Source organism: Paramormyrops kingsleyae, chromosome 18 (genome assembly GCF_048594095.1).
Source record: "Paramormyrops kingsleyae isolate MSU_618 chromosome 18, PKINGS_0.4, whole genome shotgun sequence".
Lineage (NCBI taxonomy): Eukaryota > Metazoa > Chordata > Actinopteri > Osteoglossiformes > Mormyridae > Paramormyrops > Paramormyrops kingsleyae.
This window is the reverse complement of record NC_132814.1, coordinates 24469071-24491285: the sequence shown is the minus strand read 5'-3', so window position 1 is coordinate 24491285 and position 22215 is coordinate 24469071. Positions and strand designations below refer to the sequence as shown.

At 37.9% G+C, this 22215-nt stretch overlaps 2 protein-coding genes across 4 annotated transcripts; both read left to right on the top strand.

Moving 5' to 3' along the window:
• The first annotated feature begins 1500 nt into the window (after positions 1 to 1500).
• On the top strand, positions 1501 to 9577 carry capns1a (calpain, small subunit 1 a). Of its 2 annotated transcripts, none has more exons than XM_023834137.2 (11): positions 1501 to 1593; positions 2044 to 2101; positions 2442 to 2478; positions 3292 to 3384; positions 4585 to 4642; positions 5236 to 5300; positions 6035 to 6103; positions 7193 to 7271; positions 8367 to 8483; positions 8579 to 8637; positions 8861 to 9577. In XM_023834137.2, the coding sequence occupies exons 2-11, from the start codon at positions 2055 to 2057 to the stop codon at positions 8885 to 8887; spliced, it is 651 nt and encodes a 216-aa protein (XP_023689905.1). In that variant the 5' UTR covers positions 1501 to 1593; positions 2044 to 2054; the 3' UTR covers positions 8888 to 9577. The 2 variants fall into 2 exon arrangements, with proteins under 2 accessions (XP_023689905.1, XP_023689906.1); XM_023834138.2 differs by having other exon boundaries at positions 1518 to 1593; positions 2019 to 2101.
• A 3888-nt stretch (positions 9578 to 13465) lies between these two features.
• fpgt (fucose-1-phosphate guanylyltransferase) lies at positions 13466 to 22121 on the top strand. Of its 2 annotated transcripts, none has more exons than XM_023834004.2 (4): positions 13466 to 13577; positions 17394 to 17561; positions 17652 to 17714; positions 17852 to 22121. In XM_023834004.2, the coding sequence occupies exons 1-4, from the start codon at positions 13520 to 13522 to the stop codon at positions 19255 to 19257; spliced, it is 1695 nt and encodes a 564-aa protein (XP_023689772.1). In that variant the 5' UTR covers positions 13466 to 13519; the 3' UTR covers positions 19258 to 22121. The 2 variants fall into 2 exon arrangements, with proteins under 2 accessions (XP_023689772.1, XP_023689770.1); XM_023834002.2 differs by having other exon boundaries at positions 17652 to 17744.
• The last annotated feature ends 94 nt before the right edge of the window (positions 22122 to 22215 follow it).

Here is a 22215-nt window from a genome sequence, read left to right as displayed (position 1 = left end):
TTGTAAGTTGCCAGGTGGGGCCTCCATGGATTGGCCTTGTTTGTCCAGAACTGGTTTGAGATCTAGGAAATCTGGAGACCAAGTCAACACCTTGAACTCATTTTTGCAGTGTGGCAGGGCACACTGACCTGCTGAAAGAGGCCACAGCCATTTGGGGAATACCGTTAGCATGAAGGGGTGTATTTTGTCTGTAACAGTGTTTAGGTAGGTGATATGTGACAAAGTAACATCCACATAAATGCCAGGACCCAAGGCTTCCCAGCAAAACTTTGCCCAGAGCATCACATCGCCTCCGCCAGCTTGCCTTCTTCCCATCATCCTGGTGCCATCTCTTCCCCAGGAAAACAATGTACATGCACCTGGTTGTCCACAGCAAACAGAAAATGTGACTCAGCTGACCAGGCCCCCTTCCTCCATTGCTTCACGGTCCAGTTCTGACACTCACATGCCCATTGTAGGCACTTTCGATGGTGGACAGGTGTCAGCAATGGCACTCTAACCGGTCTGTGGCTACACAGCCTCATACGGCGCAAGCTGAGGTGCACCTGACACCTTTCTATCACAGCCAGCATTGACTTCTTCAGCGATTTGTGCTATAGTAGCTCTCCTGTGAGATTGGACCAGACAGGCTAGCCTTTGAATCTCACGTGCATCAATGAGCCTTGGGCACCCATGACCCCAGGTCACCAGCTGGCCTTCCATGGACCATTATTGGTAGGTGCTGACCACTGCATACTGGGGAAGACCCCACAACAGTGTTTCCCAACCCTGTCCTCGGGGAACCCCGGACTGTCCACATTTTTGCTCCCTCCCAGCCAATCAGGAACACCGCGAATACCTGGTACAGGTATGCTGGGAGCTGAGAGGAAGCAAAAACGTGGACTGTCCGGTGTTCCCCGAGGACTGGGATGGGAAACACTGCCCCACAATATGTGTCATTTTGGAGATGTTCTGACCCAGTTACCTAGTCATCAACATTTGGTCCTTGTCAGAGTTGTTCAGATCCTTAAGCTTGCTTACGCCTTATGCTTTTATCCTGCTTTCAACACATCAGCTTCAAGAGCTGATTTATCACTTGCTAGATGTATAATTATGTATAACCAAGCATGGCCATGGATTTTTAACAATAAACACCCCTATAGTCTACAGTTATTTTTTAGCCCAGTTAAAATTTCCTGACAAAAGTACCTTAAATGCCACAGGGAGACTGACTGACAGATGCAGTTTCTGCCTTGCTCTAGCTCTACACACATATTCAGATGATTTTGTCTCAAATGAGTTAGCACGTTTGTATTTTCAGCAAAATATCTGACATCGGTATAAGAGAGCTGATAGGCAGTCTTTGTTTTATCAACTACTTACTCTCCAAATCTGATATATTAAGATATATTCAGAACTCGCTGGTATAAAATTTTTATACAGTTATACGCTGTGCACCGATTTTATACTGATTTGGACCCCGAACACGGAAGTGTGAGGCCAGAGTGCCACCCTCTGTATCAAAAAAAGAAATAGCTTCACTCGGACCTTTAATTTGAAAACCGGAAGTAGGGTGTTTTTTCGTGCGATTGCTGACAAGACGCCGATCCCGAGGTAAGTCTTTTTTAACGGTATATTAAGGCTTGTAGTAAATTGGAAAATAAATTTATGATATGCATTTCTGTTTAAAAACTGATTTGTCACTTTGTGATACTGTAATAGCTTAATAGCGAGCTCTTGTTTTGGATTTTACTGTAAAACGAGAGGAAAAGGCCAATCCCCTCCATCCAGCCAGCTGCCTCGTAAAACTGTTTTGACAGAAACTCCCATTGCCTTCAGGGTATAAAAATCCTGTACTGCCGCTTACGTTCCACTAATTGTTTGAATATTTATCTTGAATGATTGTAGTATAACAGTAGGACTTTGGCAGAAAGTTACGCCATGCTATTCTACTTCCGTGGGCTATCCACTATTAATCCGCAATTATGAGTAATGCATAAATATGCAGTGTAATAGCTTTCATATTAATCATCCTGTAGTGATTTGTTAATTTGTGCGTTGTAGATCCTTACAAGATGAACCTGGCCAAAAAATTACTTGGTGGTCTCCTGGATGTTGTTAGGTAAGCATACTGTCTATGTTTGTCACCTAGACACTGCTGTTTTTGTCATAGATACCATTTTGTGTGTGTGTATATATAATATGCGTGCGTGCGTGCGTGCGTGCGTGTGTGTGTGTGTGTGTATATATATATATATATATATATCAAAACAACATTTATTATACATATCATATATTAACGACATTATCCCGGGTAATTGAACTGTAAAATATTCTAGGATGTCTGTTTTGTTTTTAAATGTTGAGTTATATGGTATATTTTGATAGGGTTTATATTGTCGCAATGGTACATAGTTTAAAATAACTTGGCAACTAATCTGTGTATCATCATCTTTTGGCAGCAATATTGACCCCAGCCAATTTGTACCCTCAGACCCGGTGAGCAGTTATCTTTTTCATCTCTTTGATATAATAATATGTTTAAGAAATATTATTTTTTACTGATAAATTCTTTCCCCAAGTTTGTCTTTTAAAAGAAAAGAATTGTCATTGGTATTTGGCAGTGGAGAAGGTCAGGCCTGTACATTGAGTATTCTGCAATGCTGTTTACAGCAGTTTATCACATGGCAGTACAACACCATGCAACTCATGTATTTAGAGTGCATGATGCAGATAATGAGGGTATGTGTTTAGTAGGCTATATATTTAGGAAGATAAGCTGGATCTGTATCTATTCAGGACATTAAGCCACTTGTATGGTTTTATTAGGTTGTGCTTTTTCAGTACTGCCTAATATGTATCAATATTTAACATTCAGAAGAAAATTGACTAGTTATAAATAAGGTTTTAAAACATTTCCCTGCCAAATAATAAAAAAATTATACATTCACTCTGACAAATTCTTCTCCTGTCCAACTATGTCATTGAATCTGCCCAGCTGAATCTGTTCTTTAAAGGATAGGAAATATTGGAAGTATAGTTTTAGAATGGCTAGTGACTAAAACCTTAATGGTCTATTCTGCACAGAATTTTAGAAAAATGGCGTTTAACATTTCGTGTAACATTCTTTTGTCCTTTATGAGAGCACTGTATGTGTTGACTGCCAATGCAAATGTGTTTAATGTATCCTGACCAAATATAAAAATGACTGTTAAAGTACACTTAGCTTATGGACACACTTGGCTTTCATATGGACATATTTAGATACAACTGCATTGTTTTAGTGCTGAAAAACTGCCCTGTGTTGTACAGCCTCCACCGCGTAGACCGCTGGCATATGCTGACCCAAATGAGACTGAGGAAGAGAAGCAATTTCGCAGAGTCTTCCAGCAGCTTGCTGGTGATGTACGTATCCTTTTTGCTCCTTTTTCCTGAAATCAGTGTCCATCTGTTTCCCAAATCTGCTCATCCAATCTTTAGTGTGGAGTCTATCCCATGAAGAATGAGAGACCCTGGACTGGGTGCCAGAAAATCACTGGGCACTCCCATTCTTGCACCACTTAATGGTATTCTGTTTGTAGCGATCACAGGCTTTTAACAGTTACTTCTATTGGAAACGGATATTACAAATCCTAAATATCAGATCTGTCATTTATAGTTTCCAGTTAATCTACCAAGCAAGAATTACAGGTTAGGCTTCTGTCTTAAGGTGCTGTGAGAGGAACTTTACTGTTGTAGAAACTAATTCTTACTGTTTTATTTGCCATTGAGAAATTTACAGAATGGTGGTATTTGAAATTGGCAATCATTCAGTATTTAGCTGGGAATTTAAGTAACGGCAAAAACATAACGCAAATTAGCCTGAGTGGCTGAAAAACTTACTTTTGAGTGATTTTCTGAATACGGTGCCAAATGTGTCGCCTAGCAACCCACTGATTCTTGCTTAAATTTGTAACAGGGCTACCAACATGCTCCGTAAAAAAAAATCAAGGCAGTGTCCGAGAGTGGCTGTGAGACATGAGACCACTAGAACCTGTATTGCGGGAGAATTCCGCTAATAAAGAGGAACGTCTCTTACGAATCGTATTATCGCATTAAATATACTACAGGGGACTAAAAGGTCAATGTTGATTATTTGTTTAGACAAATATAAACTATTCTAGATGTGCTTATTTGTTTTTGCACTCATTTCCTACTAGCCACAATTTTGCAATTGACAGTACGATTGCAATTATCTGTTTCATTTTTTTATTGATAAACACTATGTGGTAATAAAACTGCATGCTATTCGCTCCCATACTTTACAAAATAAAAGATTAGCCTTATATAATTATTTCAATTCCAAATTTAATTTTCTGTGTTGTCCATGTGTTCGCGGGGTCCCTCCTGTATTCCAGAAACATGCTGTGAGGTTAGTTGGTGACTAACTTGTCCATTGTGTTCCTGTAATGTGCCCTGTAATGGCCTGGCATCCTATCTGGGTTCTTCCCCTACCTGCCTTGGATTGACAGTATGACCATGTGTTGGATAAGCAGTTGATGGATGGATGGATTAAATGCTTGTCTATTGAAGTTGATCATTTGTTGCATTTTGTCTTTTGTAAAGGATATGGAAGTCAGCCCCAATGAACTGATGAACATCCTTAACAAAATCATAGCTAAGCGTAAGTCTTAAGACATCTGATATCTGGATGAAAATTTGACTGAATCGATCAACATTCAATCTGAAACATCTTGCTTTCAGTTTCATGTTCAAGTTGCTTTTAAGTTGAAATTAGCCCTAAAGTGCCTATTAAAAACTTCTTAGAAAATTAAGTTTAGCAAATATTGACCCAAAAGACCTGGTAATGATCTGTAGAAGGCATAAGATATCTGAAATTGTACCCAGGTATGTAAGAACATCGAATACATTATGGATTTTGTTAAAGTTGTATTTCTCTACATCAATATTCCCATTTAGATCATTGTACTTCAAAACAAAATGAATAATTAAGTAAATACAGGATGTCTAAATAAAGTTGAGGAGTAGTACAGTAGATGTTGGCTAGATTTTGGGGTGACATCGTGGATGTGACTTACGAACTGTGACATATGCATAATATCATATAATATGAAAAATAATGTAATATATTATATTATAATACAATATATTTTACCTTGGTGTATACCTTCTCTAACCTGAGGATTTTCAGTACTTATGTTGCTCCTCTCTGTCTGTCCAGAAGTACTCATATGTTTGTCTTTGCTACATTTGCAGATTCTGACCTGAAGACGGATGGCTTCAGCCTTGAGTCTTGCCGGAGCATGGTAGCTGTGATGGATGTATCCTTTTGCCAGTAGAAAGGGTTTGGGGTATTGTGAGCTGCAGGCTGCGTGCCTGAAACGAGGATTTAAAATTTATCGAAAATTCATCTAAAAAGTCATATAACTTTTATCCACCGTGCTGTTGTATAGTATGATTTAGGTTGAGAGATGTTTGATAGGCCTATATTACAGCATAATTCACTCAGGAACCAGGATGGATCGTCCCCATAGTGTACCGTCTTGCCACATTTTTACTTAATATGTGTGTTTGGAGATTAAGTATGTTCATTTTATCTCCCAAACTGCTTTCCTGATCAAATGAAAAGTGCACTGAACTGTTCTGTACACGACTTTGTTTGGGGTAAATCTATAGTAAAAATACAAACCTTTTCTAATACAAGTCAGTTGTTCCCAAACTAAAATTTGAATCTCAGTATTTGTGTTACCCATTTTTTTATATAGATACTTTATTGATCACCTTGGGGAAATTGTCTTTACACCTCCCTCAACTTGCTCTTTTTTTGTAGAGTAAGCTGTCCGCGAAGGGCAGCCACCCATAGCGGCGCCCAGGGAGCTGGGGGTTAAGGGCCTTGCTTAAGGACCCGTAGATGTGCTGAGGCTGGGTTTGAACCAGTGACCTTCTGATTACAGGCACACAGGCTTAGCCCACTGAGCCACACGCTGCCCCTTTGCGGAATGAAAAGCAGAAGTGCTGTATGTTTTTGTCTGGATTTTCCTGAATTTTCATCTAGAGCGATAGCACTGGTAAACTTGGCTTTCACGAGTTTAAACATCTATGGAATAACATCAAGAAATGGCAGGTAAGCACATGTGTGTGTATCTGCGTGTGTGTCTGTGTGTGTGTGGGTGTGTTATGTACAGTATGTGTTACATTGATGACTAAATGCCCCCACAATGTGATAAAGAACCTGTTACTCTGACGGTGTGGGGAACATTTTTTCAGTCCCCAGAAGGGGAAACTCAGTTCTGTAAAAATCTAAAAATGTCAGTTTCAAATTCAAAATGTCAGTCATTACTACAATGCAGTAGCATTAACTTTTAGAGGGAAAAAAGCTGTATCAGAATAATGTATCAGAATAATGTATTATTCATATACAAATGATTGGAGTGGAAAGATGGTCAGTAAGATACATTAAGTGTCTTCCGCTGAGAGACCTGAAAACACTGAGTACTTCGTAGTCTGTTGTGTCTGATGGGAAGATGCAGCGCCTGAGCTTGTATTGGAGTGATGGCTTGTGGGAACGCTGGAGGTTTGATTTAAGTCCCTAAGAGGACACAAGAGGAGACCACAGAAAACAGCATGACCATAGACCCGGGTGCCTCCCAGTTCCCAGAAGGGGGCAGAAATGTGGACCGTCTTGGGGGCCCATGGACCCGGATGAGAAATGCTGCCATAGATGATGGAAGAAATGCATGAAATAAGAGTTGCAGCTTCTGTAAAGTGGGTTTAGGACCTTAACCGGGAGATGATTTAAAATAAAAATGTGAATGTTTTAATATAAGTAGAAAAAAAGGCACTTGGGCACTTCACACCTAGACTGGAGACCTGAAGAGGGTGAAAAAACATTTCCATTAATACTGAGTGTGCTGAAGCTGGTGATGACATCAGGGATTATGTACTTTGTACTGTAGGTTTATGTACTTTTGAACCCCTCTGCCAACCTGTCATTTGTCCCCTATGCTTCTTTTTTCCCTTTTTATCTCTGTTTACCGCAGTGTATTTATCAGAACTTCTGTTGTTTTCCACACCACCAGTTTATTGTCTAATCACTACTTAATTCAATGTGAAGTAATGTTTCCTGGGCACAGAAGAGACACTGACCAGTATCAATGACTAATAACATTGGCTTCATTTAACGTGGTTCCTTTGCTGATTGACATTTTCTCAGGGCATCTACAAGTCGTATGATGCAGATCGTTCTGGAGTCATAGGAGCGGATGAACTGCCAGCTGCCTTTACAGCTGCAGGTGAGAGAACATTTTAAATCCAATATAAAATTATTTTATTCTAATTTCAAATACGTGATATCACAAGAATTACAAACAGTTGAGGATTCAGAAAAAATAAAATAAAATCATTTAGTTAATATGACCAAATTTGAATGGAATTGTTAATGTTGGCATAATGGTACACATTATGAGCAATCACAATACATACTGTGAACCCAGACCATTCTAGAATTTATTTGAAATTGTGTATAGCACAATTACAAAGCATGCTTCATTAAAAATTTTGGTAACATCTTACTTAAAGCCATGTTTTTAGGAATTTTTAAACACATTCATAATGCATTATAAACATGGCTGTACATTTATCAAAAGGCATAACACATTGGGATTAAAATTTAGAATTAGAATTCATTATAGCTATGTTAATTATGCATTATGACTGCCTTATGAAACTCTCATCTATAATGCACTATAGATACCTTTATAATGCAGTACAAAGCATCCTTAATGCTTATACCGACCATTATAATGCATTATAAAGGTATCTATAGGGCATTACAGGTGAGATATTCATACTGCATAATACATATGGCTGTTATGCCTTTTGATATTTATAGGCATGTTTATAGTGCCTTATGAATGTAATTAATTACTAAAAACATGGCCTTAAGTAATATACAATTATACATTAACTCAAGTGTTACATCAGAGGTCCCTTAAACTGATGAATTGTAAACCAGAATAAAGAAAAGATATCTCCATTTGCAGTTGCTTGTATCTCGCATGACTTGAGAACCCTAAATGTATTTAAAACCAGTTTATTCCAAGTCATGAAGTGATGTTTAAGCTATTGTCCTGTGTACTGGATGGATTATATAGTTAAAAATAAATAAATATACATTTTGAGCTTATGGACTTTGTGTGCTCTCTTGGGCTTCCTCCCTTGCCATATGGGTCTGTTGGTATTTCTCTGTATCTTTTTTTTTTGTGTAGGTACCTTTGCATTCAAAAATTGCTGTGGATAAAAATGTTTGAGTATTTTCATGGCAGTGCTAAAAACATACATTCATGGTGGTTTTTCTGATCTTTCTTTCCTTTTTCTGCACCACTCAGGTTTTCCTCTCAATACCCAGCTCTTTGACATGATTATACGCAGATACAGTGATGAGAATGGTAACATGGACTTTGACAATTACATTGGCTGCCTGGTGCGACTAGACGCCATGTGCCGTGAGTTTCTTTTTGAACTCAAATAACAAATTGCTTAATGTGGATGTAGTGTGTTCAGTACTGCTTTCAGCCTACATTCTTTATCTTAAAATTAGGTGCCTTCAAAACCCTTGACAAGGACAACAATGGAACCATTAAGGTCAACGTCCAAGAGGTAAAATGAAAAAAATACTATAAGTTTTAATATTATTAATCTGATTTTAAATATTTGCAAAACATGCATGATGTGTGAATGTCATTTAAAATGTCTCCAGACATAAATATCTGTTCTTTAGCTGTATTAATATATTAATTATATTGTTTCAAATTTTGAATAAGTTAAAACCAATGTTTAATATATTATTGAAAAGGATAAATGATAAACTTTCTTTCCGTAGTGGCTGCAACTGACCATGTATTCCTAAGCCCAGAAGATGTCTGCACAAGGCTTTGCTTGAAGTGAATTGTTTTCCTAAACATATTTTTTATTATTTTTGGTAATGGCTTATTTTCTCTGCCTAAATGCAATAGATTAGAGAAAAACTGTGTGCGGTGTGAAATAATTATAATGAGAGATACTTTTCCGCTAAAATGCAAATAGTAATAAATATGCCTTTTCCATCACAGTAAGTCTGAAACCGTGATGGCGCGTTTCACAATTAATTAAAAATAACAGCATACTTATATTTGCTGTGATAAAAGTATACAGAGTACATCATTTTCCCACAGCTCGAGCTGCATATGATTTCTAATTTCCTTCATATTACTTGTCATGCAGAAATGAAGAGATGGAAATTTTTGAAAACGAGGGCGAAACTAGTTTTACTTCATGTTTATTTATGGGTACTTGTATTTGTCTGTGATCTCCTTTCAGCCCCTGACATTTCTAAGGAGAACAATTTTTAAACATTTTTTGCTAACATTTTACTTGAGTGCCTTTACCATCCTTTATAATACTGTGTAATTAAGATGTTTATTGTTACCCACATAATGAATTATTATAAGCTTTATACCTCAAATACCTGCCACAAATTCACGCTGTCTTTCTTTTATCTTCAGTGTAATGCACTGTTCACTTGTATCTACAATAAAAGCAACAGTGGTAATCATTTGAATTATTGACTGCTTGACTGCTAAACTGATTTCTCTGTCAATCTGTTGAGAGGGGGTACATTTCATTAGTGGAACTACATGGTCTCCAGTATTCCATTCACAGGTGGGGACAGCTGATGTGTTTTACACTTTCATGTCTAAAAGCTAAAAATAATAATAATAAAACATTTATATTGAAAAGCTTAAATGGGGTGATACAGGAAGGTTATTGCTGAGCTGATGATGCCATTGAGGATATAACTGAATCGCTGAAAAATGATTATGGAAACACTGCTGCTTTTTCAAATAGGGGTGGGATCAATAGTGTCTGTATCAGTTTCCAACAGTTGATTCCTACAATCGAACAGCGCATCAAATTTTTATGTTTAGTCAGTGCCTTGAATTGATAAGCGAATTAAGTACCTTTGTGAAGCATAATGTATCACCAAGCTCAATCTGAGTAGATTCTAAAGATCAGGCACTAAAACTGTAAAAGAGAGCCTGGGAATTTAAACTCCTTTTTCTGCATCAGCAAATTATACCTGTGAGATAGACCCTGATAGTGTCGCCATCAAGTGTGCACTAGTGAATTACACGTATCTTGAGGTAACTAACAGTGCAGTGTAAGAAACTGAGCAAGTTCCGTGTCATTCAGCGAAAAAGGATACAGAGACGCATCCATTTTACAACTGCTTATCCTGATCAGGGACGTGGGGGGGAGGGCTGACTGCCTAACTGCATATCCTGATCGGGGACGTGGGGGGGAGGGCTGACTGCCTACCTGCATATCCTTGGACTGTGAGGGGAGCCACAGTGTCCAAGGGAATCACGTGTGACAGTGGGAGAACATACAATCTCCACACACAGTACATGAGCTTCAAACCAGCAGCCCCGGAGGTGTGATGCAACAGTGTTACCCACTAAGCCACTTTGACATCCGAAAAAGAAAGAGACGTACAATCAAAATATAACTTTGTTCCATGTGTTAATGAAAGTTATGTCTGTATGACACACCATTACTTACTGGTAACAAGTACTCATCAGGTTGTTCATTCACTAGCATAGTCAAGTCATTCTCACAAACTCATTACCGTAGCATCGATTTTCTTTAAATTAGTTTTTATAATCGATTTCTAAAATTTGTTTGAAGACAGACGGAAAATACACAACATCATTGTGTTAGCTGTCATATTACCATTTACTTCTGTAATAAGCAAAAGTATTTCATCAAGTACAGCGCAACAGAGAAATGAGAAAATAAAACTACCAAAAAACTAAGGGAAAAAAAACATACAAAGTGATTGTTTATTGTGGATTACATGCGATAAAGTTGAAAGATTTATAAACATGTCATCTAGTTTCGTGATATTTGACCTTAAAACTCTTACAGTTTTATTAAATCAGAGCAACAAATGGAAAAGTTAAGGTGATGTCAATTTCTCTACACAAAATATTTTGGTGCGTGAAAATGACCCAGTCAGTGTTAGTAAGTGAGAAGGGCCTGAATGTAATCTGTCTTGGATCTGTTAAAGTAATAGTGAATGTGGTGACTGCAGTTAATGCAGCCTGTCTTCTGAATGCTGAGCAGCTCTTTGGCGTTCCATGTGAACATAACTTGTGTGAGGTCATTGAAGTTACCAGGAAGTAGTGTGACCTCAGATGCAATGCCAAACACAAGGTGGTGGCTCTGACATTAATGTAAGAACATTAACTCACGTCGTTCTAGGGACCTCCCGCTCACTAAGATCCTCGAGCTCGATGGCATATGTGGCAGACTTCCAGCCTACCTTAATCAGAGCAGGGAAGAGTATGAAAATGATGGTAATGAAGAGAAGGAGGAGGTTGTTAAGCTTGAAATGGCAATCTCTATCGCTTGCAATTCTCCTAATGAAAAGCTGAATTACTCCACATTTCCTGTACCACCACATACCCTCGGAAAGCCTGTGTGTGTACTAGGGTTCCTGTCTAAGCTGTGTCACCTCTTTACAACATAAAGAGGAGCAAACCATGCGGACTTCAGACTACAGAGGTAAACTCACCATTTCATATGGATTTTTATATTGATTTTTTTGTTTCATTTTTGATACAATAGTTTTAAGAATACCTGGCAAGAACTTCTTTTATGCCACACATTAGCTGTCTCTGGTGAAAAATGTGTCATACAGAATTTGTACATGTTTGTTTTAACATATTTTGTTTAATGTTTGGGTTTCTGATATACTAGTGGATAGTGCTGATCTAATCTTCTCTTTTACTTGATAGATAAACACCTCTTAAAACTTCTCTCCCCATAGATCTCTTCAGTGGAAAAACAGTAATTTTACTGCAAATAAATGAATCTGTGCTGTAGCATATATTTTGTTGGTGACATATCATAAGGGGAAGCGGGTCATATCCTGTCCTATGACTCATAATAAATTTCCTGATTCCTCTAAAGAATGCAATAAATTTATTATTAATCATGCTCACTGGTTTAATTCATCTAATGGGGTTGCACATTAATTGCCTCTACTTACATTGAAAAGATATTTCCTGTTGGATAGGTTGTGCAATAAATTTATTTGACAATTATTGCATTCCAAAAATAATATTCATCCCAGAATAAAATTTCATTGGAACTCCATTACTTACAATATAAAATGGGAGGGGAAGCAAGGTTGATCTCTTTTAAATGTTGTATGTGAAATAAAATCTATTTTACTTTTACGATTCTATGTAGAATATACTGTATATAATTCACTATTATACAAATACAGTGATGTATATGATGACTGTACTATGGTAATACTCATTAAGAACATTTTTATAGATGCATAGTGGCTTCTGGTGTTTGGAGAAATTTCAGCCTTTATTATTTTTACAAAATCTAAAATTTTGTATTAAAACACAATAAATGTGTCTTATGGTGGACTGGCATACAATCCAGGATGAATCCAAATTTTGTGCCCAGTCTCACCTAGGATAGGTTTCAGGATAAGCAATTGTGGGATAGATATAGAGAGATCGTTGAAACGACCTTTTAAACATAATCAAAAATTGAAGAGGAGTCAGCATTCAAGAATCAGTAGTAAGTTCCATGCACATGGATACATAGACACCACATTCACCTCTGCCTCAAATGTCAGTGGTGCCGCCATATTGGTTCAGGCAACATGCAATAAGGGAATATTGTACTTTGAGTGGAATTCAGTGAAAATATGTTAGTGGTGTGCTGCATGGGGCTGCACAAATCAGTGCATTTTTTTAGTTGAATATGTTCCTCTTTATGTTATTTTATTGTATGTTAATTAGGTCTACTGATTCTATTTATTTCATTTGTTAAAATTACAGGACTGGCAGGAACACTAAATTGTTTATTTTTGTCTCTCTATTTTTTACAGATTAATGCAAATAACATACTGATATATTTATTTTTCTATTGTACACGGGTAGACACATGTCCAGGAGTTAATTAGAATGTATTTTAAGCAAGCTTCTTATTTATTGTTCTGTCTATGTTATGCACTTTGTGCCCCCTTTAAAAACAATGAAGTAACTATGGAAAAAACAGAAACGACATAAATGACATCATTTCAAGAGAGTTTTGTTGCTTTTATTAATTCCTTAGTAAAATCTATTTTCCACCGCATAAGCAATTAATTTGACAAAAGATCTACACAATCCTCTCTTTGAAGCGCCAAGTAGAATATAACAAAGCAATTTTTCAAACGTGCATCGCAAGGCCTTGCATATACGATAAATGTAATCCGAAATTGGCTGAAAAATAAGTACTTTATAATGGGTTTTATCTGAAAAAACAGCACCCTGTTTACCTGTACAGTACTTGTCCGGATCAATACGGCGGACGCGTCTACGTTTCATGGCAACAGGCAAATGCTGCGTAACTTCCGGGCGTATAGCAGTTTCCTGAATCTGAAGTGTGCGAATGTGTACGCGGATGTCAGTACGGAGTTTTACGTTTTAAAATGCACAGACTGCAAAAAGCTGCTGCGGAAAAACTCGAAAAGTTTAATAAATTAAGAGGTAAAACACAGCCCTTCACTTTTCTCTTTTTTTATTTGGCTAGTTAGATACCAGATGTGCTGTTCACACAGATGTTAGTCGTGAATGACATTTAGGTATAACCCATTTACGGCAACTTGCAGGCTCTATTGTGATAAATGTTTTATATGGCCATTTCCTGAATGCACTTCAGATTTTTAATTGACATTTTTATAAAAGAAAATGACACTCCGTTTTGTATCGAGTTCAGTTGTTAGTATACAACAGTTGTAAGTTTTTTTTTCTTTTTCTTTTAAAAAAAACATCTTATCCAGTCTCTACTCGAATAAACAAGCGCTTGCTGGCTTCGACGAGACTGGAGTCGGCTGCTTATTCGCATTGTAGTCGCCAGTTGTAGTTAACACGGCAGCATAGCTTGTCTCTTAGCAAGGAGATTCTGTTACATGGGCAACAATTTTTACTGCTTCAGAATATCACATCTAAAACAAGCGATAACAGAGTGGTTATATATCAGTATGGCAGTGTAATGGTTAAATACATAAGTAGATGTTGTACTTTTTCCACAATAATTAAGGATAATTCCAGGGACAAATTAGAAAACAAAGCGCAGTTGCTTCATTATCACTTTATTCTATGCAATACATATTTAAACTCTTATAAAATGACCATCCGACGTATCGTTTGTGTGGCGTCATCATATTTGTATTATATTTCCGGGTATACTTCCGTGCCCGTAGGCGCAATGGATTTTGGTAATCGCAGTTATTTCGAAGCTCACTTCCGAGCTATGTGTGTTGCATGGTTTACAGGAAAATTCCTTTAATGTGTATTATTGCAGATAATGAACAAATTCAGGAGCACCAATAATACACTATACATGACTAACCCAGCTCCTTAACTTACCATAAATTAGGCACAAAAGTGTGAAAAGACAATGGGAATGAAAACATTGTATTATGACACAGAAAAACTTTAGGGCCAAAAGTGATTTGTTTTTGTGTTTATCGGCATGGTTCATTCATGAGGTACTGTCGTAAAATGTACTTATTTGAGAGTTTAACATTATGAATTTTCTGTTATTCACTTGTTTTAAAGTTATAAGGCAACTTGTTTCATGTTCATATTTTTGGCTCTTTGAGTTTGACAAATTGACATCATCATGTCCCTTAGTAAAACGCTGTTTAACTAAAACTACTGGTATCCATTTAATTTTTCACCATATAAAATTACAGCATCTGTTACTGGAATTATCTCCTTAAATTTGTATCATGTTGAGACAAAATTTTTATATCAACCAAACCTTATTGGTCTTTTTCTCTTTTCAATTGAAAGCTATGACGCAGACATTGTAAATTTGCCACTAATATACAGTGGTGGATGAACATAATGAAAGATGTCAAAAGCTGATTTTACATGAATCGTTATATAAACGATTTTCTCGAATCACACAGACTTGTATGTAATTTGAAGAAGCCAGCTTAATATTCTGTTGTGTAGAATATATATGATTAGACTATGTATCCAGTCCTGAAAGTGGCCCTCCAACTTGCAGGGAAATTTTGTGGGTTGGTGGCCTGATTTGCACTCCAGCCTCCGTAAAAATCTTCGCCCCGCTCCGAGACGGCAGACAGGACTCCACAGGAATTGGTCTATTATTGGTTGGTTTGCCCTGATGGCTGCCATACTCAGGCAGTAGTTGATACTATGGTGGATCAGCTCCCTCTGATTGTGTCCAGTGTCACTTCTTTCAAAGAGCGTATTATAAGACTCAGATTAAGGTACTCTCTGGGTGTCTTGTCTGTTGTCTCAGTGTATGCTCCGACCGCAGTGTGTGATATCTTGGTGAAGGAGACATTTTATCTGCAGTTTTGCTTGGTGATTGATGGGTGCCCATGAGGTGACACTCCTCTGGCCATGGGTGACTGCAGTGCAACCACTGACAGGGCTGGCTATGAGGATTGTGTCTGTCCATACGGGTCTGGCAACCATGGTGAAAGTGGCTTAATGTTCCTTGACTTCGCAAAAGTTCCAGTGTCCTGAGCCGCATCGTTGGATTTGGTGCACCGGCATTTCTGGTGCGGTGAAGGAGATCGATCACATCCTTGTGGGCAGATGCTGGAGATTCCTGGGGTGCTTCGAGTACAGTACTTCAAGGCGTTGGTTTTCCACTGGCATAAAAACTGCTTACCAGCACCAAATGACATCATAAAAGTTAGGCGGGGTATTTTGTAGTGAATTCAAAAAATGTCTTTATGATGTTTTTTTGTACCCGTCCTTCAGACCAGATCGCAATTCTTTTTTTTTTTTACTTTATCATTTTTATCTGAGTTTGTAACTTTTTTTTAAGATTACGGTTGTATTGTGGTTCAGAAGCAAGCTTTTTGAATAACCAGTCGACAAAGCAACCGTTTCAAGTCCCCCCCAAAGGACCAAAGTAGCACCCCAAAGTAGCACCCCAGCTGGTTTGGCACTCTTGGTACTGGAACTTTTGGTTTGGTACTTGACCGGAATTCAAAAAAGAGAAAGTATCAAACGTACGGTACTTGGTGCTGTGGAAAAGTGGCCCTACAGAACTGCGGGGTCTCCAGAAGTGCCCAGTTTGTGAATTCTGACCACAGACGTCTTGTTACTACTCTGAAGAGTCAGCTTTGGTCTAGTTGGATACCACTTCCTATGACAATGAGACTTGACTTAGCTAGACTCTAGGATCAGTCTGTTTTTAATGAGTCTGCATGCAGTTTGTGTGAGAAACTTGTAGACTTGGTTTCAACTGCAGATCCTAATGTGATGTGGGAGACCTTCTGTGACAAGACCTTGAAGGTTGCTGAAGGTTGTGTTGGGGTTGTCAGTGTTTCCAGAAGGAGGTGCTTCCTCCTTCTCTTCCTCCTTCTCTCAGGGAGCCCTGGATATTGTTAGAGGTGCACTGATCTATCGATATTCAGGATTGGTATCTGCACCGATCCGTACCTAATTAGATGGATCGGGTATAAGCCATATGTGACCGATCCACATCCGATACTTACTTGTTTAGTTTTCTGTCTGTAAAAAGATAGCTTCTATTTCTTGTTAAATTGATTTCTACAATCAGTTGCACAACAGCTTTCCTATTTTAAATTTGTTTTTGCGGCACTCAAGCTGAACGATAGTGCTGCCACTCAGTTTTTATGCCACTCAGTGGGTGTAAGTGCAGTGACGTCTGCCTGCCGTGACGTCATGTGCATACCCTTTGCAGTAGGATTAGCATAAGAACGTCAGATAAGAGGGTGACGATAGCAAATGTGACTTGCATGCTTGCAAAGCAAACTAAGAAACATGTTCTTTATGCTTGAAACGACAACTAGTAGCACTGATATGCAATCTTTTTTAAAACAAAAAGTTTTGACAGATGGAAGTAGCCTAGAGTGGAAAATCCCATTAAACCAAGGTCATGCAGTTGGCAGGGCAACATGACTAGTATAAAAAAAAACAATGGATAATTTGGGAGTCACTAGCTTGGGTTGTTTTGTGCACTCGCTACAGCTTGTGTTACATGTGGGGCTGCTATCGCAGCAAAGTGTAAGTGTCACTGTTGCCAGTGGGAGCAAAATTGTGGGGTATTTTAAGCATTTGGAACTGTTAGTAAATACCAAACTTTGAGTTTTCAAGCTAATTATTATCTAATTAATGTTTTTTATTCAAAATATTTAATGGAGGATTAAATTAGATTTTGAAAAAAGCTGTATATTTTCCCAACTGGAAAGAGTCTTGACAGATGTCTGCTTGTGGGGAGGATTGTTGGAACCCCGTACTCTTCCTAAAAAAAAATTGCATAGTTGACTTTTGTATTTTTATCTGTAGGCCATGAAGTACGGACAGGAGAGTTTTGGGATATTGTTGTTGTCACAGCCATTGATGAAGACCAGAAACTGGCATACGAACTGCAACTTTCCGAGAAACTCCGTAGAAGAGAACTTCCACTTGGTATTCATTATCATGTGTTTGCTGATCCTCCCGGATATAAAATAGGTAGGTAGCTAATTCTGAATGAATCTCTAACTGTAAGTGCAGGCATTTAACTAGCTTGAGAATTAATCAAATATTTTTATTGCTCTTCAGGCAATGGCGGTTCCACGCTATATGTCTTAGAAAACTTGGAAGATAAGTATGGGGAGAGTCTGAGTAAGTTTAAAATAATGATTATACATGCAGGTGTGTACAATTATTTATTCGTTTTGCATTTTTTTACTTTGTGAATGGAAGCAGGTTTGAAAAATGTTGTACCATGCTAACTCTAACCATTTTCTTTTGCATCCCAGGAGGATTGAGTCAAAGACTTCCAAATGCCAGTGCCTTAGGAAAAATCTTTACTGCCTTGCCACTTGGTGACCCAGTATACCAGATGCTTGAACTTAAGTTGTCAATGTACATAGACTTCCCCATTGACATGAAACCTGGGGTTTTGGTGACTTGTGCCGATGACATTGAACTTTACAACATCGCAAGCACAGAGAAGATCGTTTTTGACAAGCCTGGCTTTACTGCCTTAGCTCACCCCTCCCCCCTCTCCATCGGGACAACTCATGGAGTGTTTGTACTGGATCCCAGGGAAGAATCTGGAACTTCCCAGATGGAATACAGGTCCTGTTACCGTTTTCTCCACAAACCAAGCATTGAAAAAATGTACGAAAATGGTGCGGTGTGCAAGGGAACTGCTATGAATGTAACCAATTCTGATTTTGTTTACACTGACAGCACATACTATATAGATTATGCAACAGTGCAATGTCTGCTGCTTTTGCTCAAAGACATCAGGCCTATAATTTGTGAGATTGATGCCTATGGGGATTTCCTGCAGGCGTTGGGCCCTGGAGCCACAATAGCGTATACCCAGAACTCTAGCAATGTGACGACAGAAGAAAGCAGTCTTTTAAAAGTCAGGCAAATTATATTTCAGTGGCTTCAAGGAAAGGCCCTTAATGTTATTGTTCTCAATAACTCTAAATTCTATCACATTGGCACTACTGGGGAATACCTTTTCCACTTGACACAAGATGATAACTTTAGGTCTGAACTTAATCTGGTTTCCAGTGCATTCAGCACATGCCCTAGTGTAGTGCCAGGCAGTTGCATAATTCACAGTGTCCTTCATCCGAGCTGCAGTGTAGGTCCAGGGACAGTGATTGAGTACTCCAGACTTGGCGCTAATGTGACAATAGGTGAGGGTGCAATAATCAGCGGGTGTGACGTCAGCAGTGATCTTCATGTACCTTCTGGTGTGTTCATGCATTCGCTGAGTGTGAAAGTACGTGGCACCACAAGCTATGTGACAGTTGCATTTGCAATAGAGGACAATATGAAACAGTGTGTGACCTCATTGACTGAAATCGACAAACTGCAGCTTTTCGGAAATAGTCTTGAAAAATGCCTACATCACTGGAGCTTAAGGGTTGAAGACCTTAAATTTTCTGGTGACATGGGCAAGTTTGGTTTGTGGAATGCTAGCATTTTTCCACAATGCTCTGATCTGAGGCGCTCATTCACATTGTCATCACAGATGATCTGTTCTCTGTATGGCAAGTCTACTTTTAGATTTCCCAAAGATATAAGACTATTATCCATACAGGAGGTCTTACAATACAAGAATTTGGAAGAAATGTTGAAGTTCAGACAGCATCTGTATGAAGAGATACAAGAAAATAAGAATGTTCACCTAAATATCTAGGGTCAAAAGGTCGGTGCGAGTTGAATGCCTGCACAGTCATGCACCACTTAACAAGGGGGATATATTTGGAGATATGCGATTCTGTCATTGCACAAACATCGTAGAGAGTACTTATACAAACCTATATGGTATAGCCTACTACAGACCTAGGCTACAGTAATCTTTTTTTTTTTTGGTAAAAAGAGTACGGTATACTAAATTCATAAAGCAATAACATAGTTGCTTTATCATTATCAAGTATTATGTACTATGCATAATTGTGTGTTCCATACTTTTATACGACTGGCACCACAGTAGATTTGTTTACAGCAGCATCACCACAAACCCGTGAGTGATGCATTGCACAATGATGTCACTACGTGATTAGTGACCTAAACATCTTTATGCGACACATGACTGTAATTGATTTAATTTCAGATCAGTTCTGTGTTTTAGAGATTTTTGAGGTTGACTACCATCATCAAATCTTTTTGTACAAGGATTTGACCAAATTAGTGTGTTGATGGTATGGGCTTCTCTGAAATGATATCAAAAGTCAGATATATCTGTATAGAATCCACTGAAATTACCTGGCAACAGACACACTGATTTCAATACTTGAAAAGAGATGTAGGTCTTTAGCAGCACCTCACACTGGAATTGGGGTTCAGTTCTGCCGTGTGTGTGTGTGTGTGTGTGTGTCTGTGTTTCTCTCCCCTGGGTATTCCAGTTCTCTTCCACAGCCCAAAGACATGCAGTTAGGTTCATTAATATTCCTGAATTGCACATAGAATCTAATTGTATTAGGGTGGCAAAAAAAATATTTCGATGACTGGTTAATCATGTGATCAGATGATTAGTAGATTAGTTGGGCCAAAGCACAAGGTTTAAAGAAAAGTGCAAATGCTTTATTAAAACAAATAATAATAATCAAACAAAAATATTGAGGTACAGACACTCTACTTATGAATGAGATATGTTCTGAAGGGCCGTTCGTAACTTGAAATGTTAGTAAGTCGTTATTCAACGTCATTTTAAGGGTATACGCAGGTACAAAGAACTAGGATGCTGGGAGTACGCACGCTACGCTGCTGCGCGGCGGTAGTAGCGGCCAGAAATACTAGGCGGAATTGGCGCGCAGGAAAAAAAATTTGATGTTGCGTACAGGAAATGAGAACCCAATGAACACAATTTGGACAATTTGGTCCTCTTCGTTCGTATGTCTGAAAGTTCGTAAGTTGAAAGTTCATAAGTAGAGGAGCGTCTGTATTTTTAAGTCACAGTTGTAATAAAAATTTAGCACTTCGCCATAAAATTTGCTGAGCTAGGGAGGTCGGAGGTCCCAGCTAATTTCGTCACCATGATTCCAAAATACCGTGGTATATCGTATTACCGTAATATTGCCAAAGCCTAGTAACAATTTTAAAACTTCATGAAAGTTTACTTATTTCACTATATTGCTTGTATTTCTGTTTGTTGCAATACATCTGCCCTCTGCTGGTCTGGTGGAATATCACTACTGTACACATGCACCGACCACGACCATCTGCATTCCTGGGTAAATGTAGTGTGTACCCAAGAGTCTGTGTGCACTACTGTGTGGAGAGTGTAATGAATCATAGAAAAGTGAAGTACAAACATACCAACATTAACTTTGCTATGTGATGTCATTATACACAAAATTGTAGCCAATCAATGACAAAAGTCATTGTCAACTATTTTTATTGCCAGTTATTATTGACATTATCAATTAGTAGTTGTAGCCTTTAATGTATAAATGGGTAGTTAACTGGATTCTCTAAATTGCCATATGTATTATTGTTTGTGTATGGCTATCATCACTATTGATGGGTGTCCCTGCAACCCCAACCAGGACTGTTGGAAGATAGATGGAAAAGTAAATGTTAAAATACTACAAGGACTTTCACTATAAATTACCATATGTTTGCTGGAACTATTAGTGCCACTCTGATTTTTCGCAATTATTAATACTATTTAGAGTACACTACTGAATTATTCAGTCTCTCATTCAAATGAAATGATATTGAATAAATTGCAATGAAATTGTAAATATAGTTATTGATGATTTACCTTTGTAATAATATAATTTATGCAGGCCCTCGAAAATGTATTTTTAATATTGATGTAATTCATTTAAATCTTTAAAACTAATAACTCTTTTCTTCCTTATCAAATCACCATTTTCATTTATATGTTAATCAACTGAATTTTTCACAACTGGGATTAATGTGTAAAGATCACACAAAGGAAAACTAACATGCTCAGTGTTTTTTATTTTTCAGTTGTAGCCAATATTTCCATTATCTGCTGACAATTCATTATGGCTTAAAATATTTTCTGTTTGAGTATATCACTATGCAAAATAAATAATAACTGGACAAACATATATCTATTATTTGTAATCCCACAATGTCTGAAAACATTTGCAGGGTGTGAATGTTTTTGCAAGGTATTATGTAATCATATTGTATTGGATGTCACTAAAGAATGCATTCTTGCAGCACTTCCTCAGAAAGATCTGGACTGTGATTGGTTCTGTTTTGGGTGAGTTTTCCCTATGACCCTTAGTGCCTTAGTATTCTATTTGTTTATTGTCATTCATGATTATTATTGTTGAGGTGTGTATAGCTTAATAATGATGCTGTTTATAACTTGTGTTTTACATTGGTGTTGGTCAAGGGCATGTTGTTCATCTGGGTAAGCTGTACTGCTGCTTCCATAGAAAATTTTAGTTTTTGAGTTTTGATTGTTGCATGTCACCATACTGCCTTTTAAAACTAAATGACCTGCAGTTGTGTGTTTGTGATGTTGCCCCTGAGTCCAGACTGTTGGTTAATAAAGCAAGGAGGCCACTGTACCAGCCACATCTGCCCCCCATTTTATCCACGCAACCTAAATGCTCAAGGAGTACATTACTTGAGACTCATGCATATTTTTGCAGAATTTAGCAAATTTTAT

Bases quoted from the DNA above. Each gene is read 5' to 3' on its own strand.
- capns1a (XM_023834137.2), top strand. From the start codon at position 2,055: ATGAACCTGGCCAAAAAATTACTTGGTGGTCTCCTGGATGTTGTTAG. The intron at 2,479-3,291 runs GTGAGCAGTTAT...TGTGTTGTACAG, and splicing joins AATTTGTACCCTCAGACCCG to CCTCCACCGCGTAGACCGCT. The intron at 8,638-8,860 runs GTAAAATGAAAA...TTCTTTCCGTAG, and splicing joins TTAAGGTCAACGTCCAAGAG to TGGCTGCAACTGACCATGTA.
- fpgt (XM_023834002.2), top strand. From the start codon at position 13,520: ATGCACAGACTGCAAAAAGCTGCTGCGGAAAAACTCGAAAAGTTTAAT. The intron at 13,578-17,393 runs GTAAAACACAGC...TTTTATCTGTAG, and splicing joins AAAGTTTAATAAATTAAGAG to GCCATGAAGTACGGACAGGA. The intron at 17,745-17,851 runs GTGTGTACAATT...TTTGCATCCCAG, and splicing joins AATAATGATTATACATGCAG to GAGGATTGAGTCAAAGACTT.